The sequence below is a fragment of the Chrysemys picta genome, chromosome 12 (assembly GCF_011386835.1).
Source record: "Chrysemys picta bellii isolate R12L10 chromosome 12, ASM1138683v2, whole genome shotgun sequence".
NCBI lineage: Eukaryota > Metazoa > Chordata > Testudines > Emydidae > Chrysemys > Chrysemys picta.
The window spans coordinates 18,710,705-18,726,773 of NC_088802.1; the positions used below are offsets into that span (position 1 = coordinate 18,710,705).

Here is a 16,069-nt window from a genome sequence, read left to right on the forward strand (position 1 = left end):
CCACACAGCACCAGGGTCGGGCTTGGACCAGAGCCACAGCAGGACTTGGGCTCTGAGCCATTCCCCTAATGGGGCCCTAGACAGTCACTGACCCGAGTCACACTGATTTGTGTGTGGACGGAAAGGGGGCTTGGGCTCAAACCTGAGTCACAGCCCAGGCTTAGTGTGCAGTGTAGACATACCCTGTGTGGCATCAGCTCTCCCCAGTCCTGTTGAGGCCTTTCTGCATAGTACTGAAGCCACAAGGCAGTCAAGGTGGAGCTGTGGCCAGCTGGGTGGAATTCATATCAGCTCCACTATGTCCTTTAGAACGTACCTGATGGAGCATGCACGGTACTCTTCCCACTGAGCACGCCATCTGGGTGTCTGCGGGCAGCCGTAGCCAAAGGAGATCCCTATTGGTTCCAGCCTGGGGGGGGGGGGGGGGGTCTGATCCACTGCAGGGGCCCCGGGACATTACATGGATAGCCCTGCTTTCCTGGGATCCCCTAGCATCCATGCGGTTTGCGGTGAGTCCCACAGCTCCTACTGTCTGGCCTCTGCCATAATTCTTCAGGGCAGGAGATGTGGGGGGCTGGGGGGGATCTGGCTGGGGATCATTGGCTTTCCCCAAACGTCTGATATATTATTACTAAGGCTAAGATTCTGTCATGGATATTTTTAGTAAAAGTCTTGAACGGGTCACGGGCAATAAAAAAAAATTCACGGAAGGTTGTAACCTGTCTGTGACTTTTACTAAAAATATCCCTGATGCGATGGGGAGCCCAGCTGTAGGTCCCCACACTGCCTGAAGAGGTTAGGCAGCTGCAGGGGCCGCTCCAAGCTCTGAGGGTCCCCACCGCCTGTGGGGGCTTGGAGCTCCAAGGTCCCCCCACTCGGAGCTCAGGGGTACCCCCACCACCTGCAGCGGTCGGGAGCTTTGAAGGACCCCCAGTGCCCATGGTGGCTTAGAGTTCCTGGGTTCCCTGCCCCCTGCGGAGGCTGGGAGCTGCGAGGGGGCCCACTGCCTGTGTCGGCCAGGAGCTGTGGCAGGGGTCCCGCTGCCTGCAGCAGCTTGGAGCACCAAGGGGGCCCTCGCTGCCCAGTCCACCGGGAGCTGTGGGAGCCCCCGCTGCCCACAACCTCTGAAAAAATCGTAGCCTTAATTATCACTGAATGTTTCACTACCACTTCGTGTGCCTCTGTGGGCACAGATCACACTGACGCCGAGCCGTAACGCCCAAGGCAAACTTCGCAAATGCAGCGGATTAACCGAGCAGGTTTAAGATTTTGCTTTGAAGTCCCACTCAAAACTTCCTTCATTAGGGGCCCTTCCTCACCTGACACAGAAAGGATGGTGGGAGAGGAGGTGGAAGGTGGTAGGAGAAGGGGCAGAGCTTATGTTATTTGCATGGCCTTAACTGTGCATTTCATCTTTGCCATGTTTTGGAAGGAGTTTGCCTTGGTATATAAACAGGATCAGGGCCTAACTTATGTTTGTCAGTTTCTTATATTAAACCATAAACAGTAACCTCCAATAGGCCTATATGTCATTAGCTTTAAATGGCTATTTTATGTATTTAATTTTGAAAAAGCTACAGTGTTCTCTCAGGGTTTTTCCTCCTAAAGAAACACAGAAAGATTTATCACCTTCCCCCCAGTTCAGCACTGCTCTTTGCCTGGGGGAATATAATATCGGGTCCCTTCACAGAGAGCTTTGCATTTCTCTGCACAGTCTCCAGGGGCTGAAAATCAAACAGGTTTCTCCCCCAGCTCAGCCAATGAGAAAGACCCTAAGTGAACAAACACCCAATTGCGGCTGCAGTCTAAAGGCAGGAAAGTGAAATGAAACCTGTCACTTTCCCCCGCTGGGAGCCATGGCTGCAGAGAGCCCTGTACAGAGTCTCCAGGATGAAGCTTCATGTTCTATCTGTCTGGAGTATTTCAAAGACCCGGTGTCTATCCACTGCGGGCACAACTTCTGCCGGGCCTGCATCACTGACTACTGGGAAGAGTCAGATATCAACTTCTCCTGCCCTCAGTGCAGAGAAACCGCCCAGCAGAGAAACTTCAGACCCAACAGGGAGCTGGCAAAAATTATCGAAATAGCCAAGCGGCTGAGTTTACAGGCAGCCAAAGGCTCAGGAGGTGAGCGAGTGTGTGAGAAGCACCAGGAGACCCTGAAACTGTTCTGCGAGGAGGATCAAGCCCCCATCTGTGTGATCTGCCGAGAGTCCCAGGCTCACAGATCTCACACCGTGGTTCCCATAGAGGAGGCTGCCCAGGAGTACAAGGTAGGGAAGCCTAGTATATTGTAACAGGCAGGAGTTTAAATAAGTAAAGCATCAGATAGAATGGGATCTTCCACTGTGAATTTCTAGACATAGAAATTTCACATACAGTATTTAGGTTTCTCACTAGTTTAATCTGAATGCCTTATTTCCTGTGTGTGTATATATATATATATACACACACACATACCATTAAGAAGACAGGAAATGACACTTACGTGAATGATCTCTGCTCTCAACCTCTTGCCGAATAATGTCTGGGAGTTGGATCAAAGTGATGCTGAACTTTTGCTACCTAATAGTTCTGTTCAAAATGACATTTCTCAGGAGCTGAATAAAACTGACAGAGCTAATACAGGGCCCGATTCAGCAAAACGCTTAGACGTGAGCTTAACTTTACGAGTGTGAATTGTCCGACTGAAGACAGTGGAACTATTCCCTTGATCTAACGCAGTGGTCACCAATCGGTAGATCGCGATAGACTGGTCGATCCTGGAGCCTCTGCCAGTCGATCGCGATCTCTGGCTGCTAAAAGTCTGGCAGCACAGCGGGTCTAAGCAGGCTCCCTGCCTGCCCTGGCCCCACGCCGCTCCCACAAGTGGCTGGCATGTCTCTGCAGCCCCTGGGGGGAGAGGGCATCAGGTCTATGTGTGCTGCCCGCACCTGCAAGCACTGCCCCCGCACTGGGGGGGCGGGGCCAGCGGCAGCGCAAGGAGTTGCCTGCTACCCTCCCACCCCCAGGGCCGCAGACATGCCAGCTGCTTCCTGGAGTGGTATGGGGCCAGGGCAGGCAGGAAGCCTCCCCTATACCCGCTGCACCACCAACTGGGAGCCACCTTGCACCCTTTCCTGCACCCCACCCCGCTGCCCCAACCTGGAGCCCCCTCCTACACCCAAACTCTCTCCCAGACCCCACACTCCCGCCCAACCCCCTGCCCCAGCCCTGAGCCCTCACCCAAATTCCCTCCCAGAGCTTGCACCCCTCACCCCCTCCTGCATCCCAACCCCCTGTCCCAGCCTGGAGCCCCCTTCTGCACCCAAACTCCTTCCCAGAGCCTGCACCCCTCACCCCCTCCTGCACCTCAACACTCTGCCACAGCCCAGAGCCCCGTCCTGCACCCCAACCGCCTGGTCCAGGCTCAACCTAGAGCCTCCTCTCACACTCCAAACCCCTCTTCCCCAGACCAGAGCCTGCACCCCCTCCTGCACCCCAACCCTCTGCCCCAGCCCGGTAAAAGTGAGTAAGGGTGGGGGAGAGCAAGTAATAGAGGGAGGGGGAATGGAGTGAGCAGCACGGGGCCTCAGGGAAGGGGCGGGGTAGATCCTGGGTTGATCTTAAATTCAAAAAGCGATCTTGTGCGTAAAAAGGTTGGAGACCACTGATCTAACAAAAGCATGTGTTTCAGTGTTTTGCTGAACAATGGCCATTCTTTTCCTTTGTCTGTGTCACTCATTTTATTCCTGACACAGGAATCACTCACTTCTTGGGTCCCAAACATGCAGATGTCTCAGAGGCCAGGGGGCTAAGGATTATACAGACCAAGATTGTAACATCAGTAACCAGTAAAACAATCCAGTGAATTGAAGGAGACAAACATGGTGGCCAATTATGTCTGGCTGTGGAATCATTTTCTCCTTTTGAGTTAAATCAGCTGCAAAGAGTTTAAACAAATACAGTCAGATCCGTGCAGCTGGTTTGTAGTTTGTAGGGACTGGATTCTCCCTACGCCACTGTCCAAAGAAGGGGGAAAACGTTGAACACTCAACATTATTTCTTTGCTCAGGAAAAAATCCAGATCCAATTACAGATTCTGAAGGAAGAGAGAGAAAAGCTGATGGGATTGAAACTGACCAAAGAGGCAAGAATCTGGGAGCATCTGGTAGGTACCAGTTGTTATTATCCAGCAAGGACATGTAGGTGCGTGTCCCTCCCAGGGTGGGTATCACTCTGGTAGTGTGGGGGTCCGGGGGATGGGAGAGTCAGGGGCTCATACTGTGACCACGTGTCACTGAGTGAGATCCTGTGTTTCTATGTTCCCCTTTGGGGATGTCCCGTCTCTGCCGGCTGGATTGTGTCTTGCACGTAGGCTGCTGAAAATGCCCCTGGACTCTGATATGTGAAGGGGGAGAGATGCAGTGCATGACCCTGGGCTGGCTAGCACCAGGCATGAGGTCATGGCCTGGCCACCTCCTTTCCCTCTCCTGAGCAGCCAGAAGCATCACATCTGCTCCAGGGGCACAAGGCAGCTCGTGTGGCCTTCCCCAGGAGATACAGAAAGAGCCTGTTCTCACCCCATCCCTGCTGAGTCCAGGCTCAGTCTGGGCCCTTATGTCTGTGTTTGGACGTGCTGGGAATTTCTGGGTGTTCCTGTTTGCACCCCTAGATGTCTTCGTGTTTGGGCATCTCTGGGAGCAGGCGACTATCCGGATTTCCTGAGTTAATGTATTAGAGGGTTAAGCTGTCTGTTGAGTTCTCTTTTGTTTCATTCTTTTTCGTTTGTTTGCTTCCCCCAGCCTCTCTCACTCCCAGTGTCATCCAGGACGTGTCTACACAGTAACTAGACACCCGTGGCTGGCCCATGCCAGCTGATGCAGGTTCGCCGGGCTCAGGCTGTGGGGGTCTAGGACTCTGAGAAGTGAAGGGTCCCAGAGCACGAGCTCCAGCCTGAGCCCAGAAGTCTACAAAGCAATGAAACAGCCCCGCAGCCCAGAGGCGCCGACTTTCTGGTTTCCCTGGGGGTGCTCGACCCCCGCTCTGCCCCACGCCCGCCCTGAACAATACTGGGAACTAGATAAGTTCCTGGAGAATTGGTCCATCAATGGCTATTAGCCAGGATGGGCAGGGATGGGGTCCCTAGCCTCTGTTTGCCAGAAGCTGGGAATGGGAGACAGGGGATGGATAACTTGATGATGATCTGTTCTGTTCATTCCCTCTGAAGCACCTGGCATTGGCCATTGTCGGAAGACAGGACACTGGGTTAGATGGACCTTTGGTCTGACCCAGTCTGGCCATTCTTACGTTTTTATGGGAAAGTTTCTCTCAAGTGCTATTTAAGGTTGCAATAAAATACCCCTTCCCCCTCCCCATGAGTACCCAGGCTCTCATCTGGAGCTGGCATGAATTGGTAGAGCTGCCTTGATGTTTGTGGAGTTAAACCAGCTGAAGATCTGGCCCCAGGTGACTCACTCTGTAGGCCCTGCCCTGCCCTTTCCCTTCCTCATTACAGGAGCAGGTAGAAACAGAGAGGCTGAAGATTCTGTCTGAATTTGAGCAGCTGCGGCAGTTCCTGGAGGAACAAGAGCAACTCCTGCTGGCCCGATTGGAAGAGCTGGACAAGGAGATTGAGAAGAGAAGGGATGAGAACATTGCCAAACTCTCGGAGGAGATTTCCCGTGTAAATGACATGATCAGCGAGCTAGAGAGGAAGTGCCAGCAGCCAGCGAGTGAATTCCTGCAGGTGAGATACTGGATCCTTGATACGCAAGAGCCTTGGAGTCCAGGAGTCAAACGCTAGAGTGGAACTCACAGGTTATGCAGCTGAAATATAATTTTTTACTGTTTCTAACCATTAGTATTGTTATTTGTTTCATTGTTCGGAGAACCTGGGTATTTTAAATAAAATATAATCTATCTCGGTACTCAAATGTCCCCCATGACCATCGGATCTGCATGCCTCCCCAAAATTAATGCATTGATCCTCTTCTTAGGGAAGGATTATTATCTGCATTTTACAGATGGGGCGGACTGAGGCAAAGAAGCCTGGATCCCAAAGGGACTTGTCATTGCAAGGCCTAACTTTCAGGTCATTAGAAAATCACTATAACAACAGTGGGATCCACAACGTTAGGCCCCCAGGCTCCCTACACGATGCACAGGTGGAGCTAGGCACCGAAGGACGGGAGCCACAAAAGCCAGCATGCTTGGCAAGGAGCCGCCGAAGCCGGCTGGTGGGGGATGCCAAGGAGAGGGGTGTGTCCCAAGCCTGCCACTCTTGCAAAGAGAGGTGCCCAAATCTGGACTGCAGGGGACGCGCCTGGCTCTTGCTTGTGATCCACAAATGGAAACCCCTTACCTGGAGACTGGTGTCTTCTGGTGCTTAAATCGTTCTTGTGGGAAAAAGTCAGGCGGGTAACTAGTGCCGAACAAAGCCATGCTGGTGGCAGAGCCGGCTCGCCCTTGTAACCTTTAGCTCAGTAATTAGGGTACTTGGTCGGGAGGTAGGAAATTCTGGTTCAGTCCCTATCTGATGAGAAGAAGAGATGTGACAGGGGTTCCTCACCTTAGAGATACACACCCTAACCACTGGCATAAAGAGTGGATTTCAATTTACTTCTCTTCTGGCCTACTTGAAGGAAGGGGCACAATGGACTAAGCAGTTAGGTACGAAGAATAGCCCTAAGGTTATACCCTGACATCATCTAAACGGCTACTGAGATTGGTTTGTGTTGCATCTCGTTGATTTCACTAAGATTCCTTCTTTCCCTTCCCCTTCTAGGATGTCCAAAGCACCTTGAGCAGGTACGTGGCTCCTTCTCACTCCCCCTCACAAGTTTCTGTGCTGTTCTTATTAGCGGTTTGTATTGTGGTAGTATTTAGGGGCCCCAAACCACAGACTAATAGGGCTCCATGGACAAAAACGTAACAGACACTCCATGCCATAGGTGCCGATTCTGTGGGTGGTCTGTGGCTGGAGCACCCACCGAAAAAAAACAGTGGGTAGTCAACATCCACTGGTGGCCCTGCCGATCAGCTCCTCTCTCTCCCTCCCAGCACCTCCTGCCCGCTGCAGATCAGCTGTTCAGCGACGTGCAGGAGGCACTAGGGAGGAGGGGACAGAGCGAGGACGGGGCATGCTCCAGAGAGGGGATGGAACGGGGTGGGAAGAGGCAGGGCGGGGTGGGGTGGGGTCTTGTGGGAAGGGATGGAGTGGGGCGGGGCCTGGGGCAGAGTCTGGGTTGAGCACCCCCAGGGAAATGAGGAAGCCAGTGCCTGTCCTGCCGTACCCTTCATTGGGAAAGGATCCCTCCTTCCTTGCCCTTTTGACTAGGACAAGCGTAGGTGTCCGATGCCCCAGAAACCCTTACCTTGGAGGTCCCTCTGAATGAGGAGACCCGGGTGCTTTCCTCCTCCTAGAGGGAAGGCAGAGTGAATTTCCAAACACACAGTGGCTCTCGTAGTGAAACAAGATTTATGTGAACATAGAGCAAGAAGATCATTTTGAAAAAATTGATGATCACCAATTATCTATGTTTATATCTCTATTGGCTGAGAGCAAAATTCTTGGCTACCTGATAACTTCTGGGTGATGCATGAGGCAAGCTGGAGCTGTGGCGTTCTCTCAGTCCTCTTCCAAGCGCTCAAATGGCCACATCACAAAGATGTACGGCACAAACGTCATTTTTTTTGCCCACTTATTGGTAAATCGCAGCAGGAAAGCCAAGGACCAAATTGGCCGTGGGTTCAGATGGGATTTGTCTGGTCCATATATAAAGCACAGGAATAAAACTCTGTTAGGGAAGCTTCCACTGAGGGCTTGTCTACACTGCCACCTTACAACACTGAAACTTTCTCACTCAGGGGTGTGAAAAAACACACCCCATGAGTGATGCAAGTTTCAGTGCTCTCAGGGCTGGCTCCAGGCACCAGCTCAGCAAGCAGGTGCTTGGGGCGGCCAACAGAGAGGGGTGGCATGTCCAGCTCTTCGGCGGCGGGTCCCTCTCTCCCTCTCGGAGCGAGGGACCTGCCTCCGAAGAATGAAGCGGCGGCAGTAGAGCCGCCGCTGAAGTGCTGCAGATCACGATCGTGGCTTTTTTTTGCTGCTTGGGGTGGCAAAAACCCTGGAGCCAGCCCTGAGTGCTCTAAAGCAGCAGTGTAGATAGTGCACCAGTGCTGGGAGCTACTCCCCTCGTGGGGGTGGATTTTTTACAGCGCTGGGAGAGAGCTGGAGCTGGAGCTGCGACTACACAGCCACGTTAAAGCACTGCCACGGCAGTGCTTTAATGTTGGTAGAGAAGACATACCCTGAGGCTGGGCTACACAAAGACAGTCTAGGGGTGGAATCCTGGCCCTGCTGACGTCAAAAGAAATTTTGCTATGGACTTCACTGGGGTCAGGGTTTTACCCCAGTCCTAGCAGGACAGCGGGGTTCCGTAGCATGAAAGTCATGGGGAAAGATTATTTAAAAAAAAAAAAAAAAGCAAACAAACAATGGAGAATAAGGAATAAACTAAATAATGAATTAGAAGAGTCTGTTTCTTTCCAGGTGTGAGCTGGGGAAGGTCCCGCAACTGGAGGAGGTTTCTCCTGAGCCAGAGAAAACCCCCAGCAGCATCTCTCATAAAACTATTGCTCTAAAGGAGACTCTGAGGAAATTCCAAGGTACGGAGAAGGGATTGGGGAAGAGGGGAACTTGACATTTGACAGTGGGAGGAGATGGGCCAATTAGCTGCTCATGTAAAGTCCAGACAATAACAGTAAACAATGATGTTATCATTAGTGAACTCTGTAAGGGCCTAGAGCAGAGGTTCTCAACCTTTTTTTGGCTAGGACCCCCTTTGAAAATATTTCAGGCTGTGACGACCCCCTCCACACCACGCTTTAATATACTTCTGTGCTGCTGCTGGCAATGGCGCTGCCTTCAGAGCTGGGAGCCGCCCCTGCCACTCTCGCAACCCCCCCTACAATAGTCTTGCGATCCCCTTTTGGGTCGGACCCCCCAGTTTGGGAAATACTGGACCAGAGGAGATTCCTTGGGACTAGAACGTAGGATGAGAGCTGGTTGGAAAGTGGGAGATGTTTTCTCTCTCTCACACACACACTTACTTTTGAAAATGTTTCTTTACAAATAATTCATAAGTATTATCTAAGTTTCTTTTCCCCATGGGCAGGTCTATCCTCCCCAATGCCCTCACCCACCATTCCTGATCCCTCCTTTCACCCTGCACCCCCCTGGGCTATCCTCTTCTCTACTTCTACCTCTTTGCTTTTCCCTCTTGGCTGAGGGACCCACCCAGGCTGCTGATGCTGGTGTCCCTCCACTCAGGGCCGGCCTTAGGGGAAATGGTGCCCTGGGTGCATGGGCGGCAGGTGAACCCCCCCTTTGGGGAGGCTAGCTGCCCTCCCTGTGCTGACAAAGCCCCAAGCGCCCCAGCTGCACCGGCCCAAACTGCCCCAGCCAGCCCAGCCCCTGGCTGCCAGTCCGATCTAAGTCCCTGCCGGCTTCAGGGGAACGTGGGTAGGGCCTTGGGGTGGAGCACGGGTGGGGCCACAGCCTGGGTTAGGGGAGCCTTAGTCTTCCCTAGCCTTTGATATCCACTGCCCATGCCTGGGCGAACTTGTATTTTGGTGCCTCTGGCCCCCACAGGCGCCCCACCACCCTATTGCCCTGACCCCCACTGGTCCCCCCCATCCAGGCCCTGCTGCCTTCCATCAGTGCTTAATTTGTATTGAAAGAGATGCGGGGGCTCAGCCCTAGCACAAATTAAGCACTGGCTGTCGTCAGGACAGTGGGTAGGAGGTAACAGCACGGCATCCCCTTAAATACCGCACCTTGGGTGGCGGCCCAGCCCGCCGACCTCTAAGGCTGGTCCTGCCTCCACTCTCCTCAGGAGTGGCTAGGAGTGGGGCAGCAGGGTGGGAAGCAGAAAGGCAGAATCTGCAGCCAAAACTGCAGCTGTAACAGCACCTCTAGTGCCTGGGAGAAGGGAACCGCGGTGAAATCCCTGCTCAGCCCCAGCAGAGGCAGCTCACTGCAATCCGGGACAGAGAAGCAGGAAATCAGGGAGGGTCCCAGCCAGGACGGGGCTGCGGGGGGGTGTGAGAAATGGTTCCAGCCGCCCGGATGGCCGAGCTCTGCCCCTAACGCTCTGATTTTCTCTTGGTTCCCCCCCAGCGGATGTGACTCTGGATCCAGACACGGCTCACCCCCGCCTCGTCCTGTCTGAGGATGGGAAAAGTGTGAGATGGGAAGACACGCGCCAGCACGTGCCCGACAATCCCACGAGATTTGATTCTTCTCGCTGCGTGCTGGGCCTGGAGGGCTTCTCCTCAGGGAGGCATTACTGGGAGGTGGAGGTGGAGGATGGGGGAGCCTGGGCTGTAGGGGTGGCTAGAGAGTCTGTGAGGAGGAAGGGACGGGTCAATGTTAACCCGGAGGAGGGCATCTGGGCCGTGGGTCAATGTGGGACTCAGTACCTGGCTCTCACCTCCCCCAAGATCCCCCTCTCCCTTGCTGAACGGCCCAGGACCATCGGGATTTATCTGGACTGCGAAGAGGGGCGGGTGGCATTTTTTGATGCCGATAACGAGGCCCCGATCTTCACTTTCCCACCGGCCTCTGTCCCTGGAGAAAAAATCCTCCCTTTACTGTGTCTGGGGAGAGGATCCCAGTTCAGACTGTGTCCCTGCATCACAGGGTATAATATAGAGCCTTAGAACTCTATATTATATCAAGTACTTGGTCCTGCTAGTGAAGGCAGGGGGCTGGACTCAATGACCTTTCAAGGTCCCTTCCAGTTCTAGGAGATAGGATATCTCCATTAATTTAATTTAAAAAGAAATACACATGGTTAGCCTCACACGGCCCAGTTTGTCCTGGAGGCCAAAGTGTATTTGTTCATGTCAAACCCAAGAGAAGGGGGAAAAGGTATCAACCTGTCTGTGTGTCCCAACACTGATTCTGCAGGATTCTAGCAGTTTGCAGGGACATAGACTGGGATGGAGGCAACTGGAACCAGAAATGGGGCATTGGAGAAGGGTAATTGGGGTAGGGGGGAACGGGGAGGAGGTGGATACTGAAGAAATGAACCTGAAAGGGTGGGAGCCAATTAATAATCTCCAGCTTTGAATGGGGTTTTACGGATGCATTTTTAAAAAAAGCAAATGGATTCTACATTCTTATGATCCATGGAATAATTGTATTAAAGTGAATAAAGGACAAAAAGGGTCCTTTTGTCTCTCCTGGTGGGTTTAAAAAGAAAAATAAAATGGATTAAGTGAAACTGCAATGAGCCATTCATAAGGGAGGCAGTGTGGCCTAGTGGATACAGCACTGGATTCAGGAGACCTGGGTTCTCTTTCCAGCATAGCCACTGGCCTGTTGGGGGAGTTTGGGCATGGCTCTGTATCTCTCTCTCCCCATCTGTGAAATGGGGCTGATACTGACCTCCTTTGTAAAGTGATTTGAGGTCCTTGGTTGTAAAGTGCTGTCCGAGAACTACACGGAGGCAACACCCCTTTAGTTGAGTCTGTGAAAAGCTGTGTGTAGACAAGGCCATCATGCTTGTTAGCAGAGACTGATACTGTGCCCTTGCACAAACACAGTACTATCTTCACTGGGAGACAGGAGCTGGTTGTGTCTGATCTATTAAAACGGAGCTCCAGACCTGCCCCCCTCCCCTTCCAAGGTCTTTTCCATTGGATGCAAAACACAGACTCCCAAACGGGTGAAAGTTTGTGTCCCAGGGGCAATCAAGAACCTGCAGGATGAGGAAGCAGGAGATTGGAGATGCATGGCGTGCGGGAAAAAATATCCCTTGGATTTCAATGTACTGCTATTCTAGCTCTGACAAAGGAAGGAAGAATGGCCTTGTAGTTCAGATGTTAGCTTTGGACTCAGGAGATGCAGGCTCCTTTCTTGGCGTTGCCTCAGGATTCCTGTGTAATTTGAAGCGAGCCATTAGACCGCTCCATGCCTCAGATTATCCATCAGGGGTGTGAGGATTGCACACCTTCCCGAACTCGCAGAGGGCATGTGAGGGTAAATTAGTTCGTGAATGTGAGCTACCAACACACTACAAGATGAGACAGCAAAATGGTCTAACACATGGTTTCAAAGTGTGAGTTCTCCACCTCGTCGCAGCGAGATGGGGGTTATTGGAACAGGAAAAATGTCCGAAACTTCCAAACGTGGGAGTGAAAGAAAGAGACAGAAGTTAGAAAAATTCCCATATACATGGTGGGGAAATGTAATTCACCTATTGGATGCATTTGGGTATTTAACCTGCATATATGGGATTGTGGGGTGTCTATGGCTAATTTGGAAATATGGAATTGTGCTTGCACATTGGCATCAAGAATCTCACACACATACTATGCTGATGTCTCATTATGCATATCTCTTAAATTTATAGTTATGTTCACAGGCGCCGACTTTCCCATTTCCCCAGGGGGTGCTTGACCCCTGCTCCGCCCCAGGACCCCCCCCCCCCACTCCACACCGTCCCCCAAGGCCCCACCCACCTCTTCCCGCCCCTGCCCTGCCCTTGCTCCACCTCTTCCTGGCCCCACTCCTCCCCCTTCCCCCCAGTGCCTCCTGCCCCCCCGCTGTACAGCTGATCAATGACAGGCAGGAGGCGCTGAGGGGGAGGATCTGATCGGTGGGGCCTGGGTGGGAGGTGCTGGGGAGGAGGGGGAGGAGTTGATTGACAGGGCTGCCAGTGGGTGCTGAGCACCCACTATTTTTTTCTAGGGGGTGCTCCAGCCGCAGAGCACCCATGGAGCTGGCGCCTATGGTTATGTTGGGGTTTGGGTGAAACCTCATTATAGCTGGTGGGTATAACAGGCCACCCTTCATGCAGGAGAGATGTAAAGAACATGAAGCTCCTTCATGGAATAAGAGAGCTGAAACAATAGGAGCCTCTATCCAAAGCACAGGCTACAGATAGGGATCTGAATTATGTGGGTGGACGGGTTTCACTGGGGGAAGGAACGCAAATGCAGAAGAACTGGTAATGGTTGGATGAACGTGTGTGTGAGAGAGACATGCAGCAGAAACACCACAGAAACACTCAACGAAAGCAGCAAAGGAGCCTTAGACACAGCCAAGGATACACATGTAGTGTTGTGTCCCTGAGGGAAAAAACGGAGAGAGAGATTTTGAGCAGAGTGCTGGCTATAAAGAGGTATGGAATTCTGAGACAAGAAAATATCTCCCGTTGTTTGATTCCTGCTCTGTTCAGGGAAACAGGACTTTGTACATGTTTTGTAAATAAACAGGGTGCATGACTGAAAACAAACAAAGAACTGACTCCATTGTCAATTTCTCCTCCAATTGGCAGCAACCCCTAACACCCCAAACATTGGCTAAATACTTGGGTCAAAAGGGATATCAGTATAGAATGGACTTCCCCAAAAGTAGAAACAATTTCAGTGGTGGTCATGAGACCTCAAAAAGGACCTTTTTGCTGGTATAACTACATCTACATTAGGGCTTTTGCTGACACGGCCATGTTAATTAGGAGTGTGATTTTTTTCCCCTCCAAATTTTTAACTGACATAGGAAAACCTTTTAAGTGTAGACCAGCCACAAAAAAAAGTTTGCTGTTTCTTGTCTACACTTGGGCTTCCAACGATGCTGCCATTCATAGAGCCGAACCGTTGATAGGTGCTGTTTTTCCTTCTGTGTATTATATAGACCAGAATTATAGCACCGCTGACTGATGAAAGACTCCAGCTGAATTTTGGGGGAGAAATCTGGTCCCATGCAAGACTTTTGGAGAATAAGCATTCACAGCAATGGTGTCCATCACTTTCTTCTGTAGAGTTCAGTGAGTTGGGAAAAGATTTTTTTTTAAATGGCTCCATACAGCAATATTAATAGGGGGAATAGAAACCCTGCACTTCCTTCCTCGCCCCAAAACAAACAGAAAATGAAATACACAAAACCCTACCCTTTTTCTTTACTCGGGACTCAATTCAGGCTCAACTGAAAATTTTCAAGAGAGAGAAAAGAGCTTCTAGATTTGAAAGTGAATGGAAAGGAAAAAGCTTGGGAGTATCTTGCAGGGGCTCATTGTCATTAACTTACATCTGTGTGTGTGTGTGAGAGAGGTGGAGTTTCTCTTAGAGGGCAATTACTCTGCCTCATTGACAGCAATAAGGGATCTTCCCTCTAGTACAGGGGTTCTCAAACAGGGGGTTAGGACCCCTCAAGGGACCTGTCGGCCTCCGCCCCAAACCCCACTTTGCATCCAGCATTTTTAATGGTGTTAAATACATTAAAAAGTGTTTTTAATTTAATTTATAAGGGGGGTGTCACACTCAGAGGCTTGCTATGTGAAAGAGGTCACCAGTACAAATGTTTGAGAACCACTGCTCTAGTAAGCATAATGCTCAGTGCCAGGAACTGAATTCTTAGAGAGTTTCAATGAAATTCACCCTGCTAAACTGGGCTCTGTGAAACGTCCCCTGACTCTGTATATCCCTGACAGCTGCCCTTTCCCTCCCGGATTTTGTCTGTTCCTTACAGGGAAAGACAGGCAGAGAGGCAGAAGATTGTGTCTGAGTTTGAGCAACTGTGGCAATTTCTGGACGAACAAGAGTGACTCCTGCTGGCCCAGCTGGAAGAACTGCAGAAGGAGAATTTAAGGAAAGTGAAAATGTTACCAAACTCTCTCTGAGGTCTTGGCTACACTTGCAGATCAGCACTGGGAGTTAAAGCAGCCTTCAGAGACCGCAGCAGGGAAAATGCTGCCGTGTGTTTACACTGTCAGCTGCAAGAGCAGTGCATTGTGGTAGCTATCCCAGTGTGCAAGTGGCTGCAGTGTGCTTTTCAAATGGGTGTGTGTGTGGAGTGTGACAGGGAGGGTGTTGTGTGTATGTGGGGGGAGAGACAGTGTGTTTTGGGGTGCAGAGAGTGTGTCAGCATGCTGTCTTGTAAGTTCAGACAGCAGCAGACTCCCCCTCTCCCTCTCCTTCCCCCTCTCACACACACTCACATTCCACACTAATGGTTTGCTTTGTCCTGGAGCAGATAAGCATGCTGGCTGTCAGAAACGGAGCTTTGAAAGGGGATATCCGCATGCCTGCAGCCGATTCCAAAACAATGACAAGAATGGCCACTTGACTTCTGGGGATTATGGGATGTTTCCGGAGGCCAATCACAGCACAGTAATGCAACGTCGTCCACACTGACACCCGGGCATTTCAGCCGGGGCGCAGCAAGCTTTATGCTTCTCTTGGAGGTGGATTACCAGGAGCACTCCAGCTGCAGAGTCCAGGTGCTCTACGTGCCTTGCCAGTGTGGACACTTCAGGAGTTAGGGTGTCTGGGGCTGATTTAATGCTCTCTAACTTGCAAGTGTAGCCAAGCCCTGAAACTAGCATCTCTCAATATCTAATGCAGGGGTAGGCAACCTATGGAATGCATGCCGCCTTCGGCATGTGAGCTAATTCTCAGTGGCACTCACACTGCCCGGGTCCTGGCCACCGGTCTGGGGGGCTCTGCATTTTAATTTAATTTTAAATGAAGCTTCTTAAACATTTTAAAAACCTTATTTACTTTACATACAACAATAGTTTAGTTATATATTATAGACTTATAGAAAGAGACCTTATAAAAACTTTAAAATGTATTACTGGCACATGAAACCATAAATTAGAATGAATAAATGAAGACTCGGCACACCACTTCTGAAAGGTTGCCGGCCCCTGGCCTAATGAATCAGCTGCAGGTGAAGTGCCAGCAGCCCGGGAGTGAATTCCTGCAGGTGAGAGCTCAAGTTTCTGCACAGAAAAGGGAAAAAAATCTGAATCACGAGTATAGGCTAAATATGCATTGGTGTGTGTGTGTGTGTGTGTACACACTGGCCCTGAAGAATGGAATCAGATCTACAGCATGTGTGTACATATACATACACTGTACTTTCAGGATGGAATCAGACGCTGTGTGTGTATGTGTACATTGAACTTTCAGGATGGAATCAGACTACGTGTGTGTGTGGTGTGTGTGTGTGTGCATGCGCACGCATGTGTGTATGTACACTGTACTTTCAGGTTGGAATCAGATTCTGTGTGTGTGT

The 16,069-nt window shown here is 51.1% G+C and overlaps 1 protein-coding gene across 1 annotated transcript; it reads left to right on the forward strand.

The window, feature by feature from the left end:
- Window positions 1-600: 600 nt before the first annotated feature.
- Window positions 601-11,244, forward strand: LOC101942877 (E3 ubiquitin-protein ligase TRIM39-like). The gene is made up of 6 exons (XM_008168824.4): window positions 601-2,273; window positions 4,055-4,150; window positions 5,498-5,728; window positions 6,767-6,789; window positions 8,534-8,649; window positions 10,163-11,244. Exons 1-6 carry the CDS (start codon window positions 1,857-1,859, stop codon window positions 10,702-10,704), a joined length of 1,425 nt encoding a protein of 474 aa, XP_008167046.3. The 5' UTR covers window positions 601-1,856; the 3' UTR covers window positions 10,705-11,244.
- The last annotated feature ends 4,825 nt before the right edge of the window (window positions 11,245-16,069 follow it).

Coding starts and splice junctions, on each gene's coding strand:
- LOC101942877 (XM_008168824.4), top strand. CDS start 1,857: ATGGCTGCAGAGAGCCCTGTACAGAGTCTCCAGGATGAAGCTTCATGT. Junction 4,151..5,497: donor CAAGAATCTGGGAGCATCTG/GTAGGTACCAGT, acceptor TCCTCATTACAG/GAGCAGGTAGAAACAGAGAG. Junction 8,650..10,162: donor GACTCTGAGGAAATTCCAAG/GTACGGAGAAGG, acceptor GTTCCCCCCCAG/CGGATGTGACTCTGGATCCA.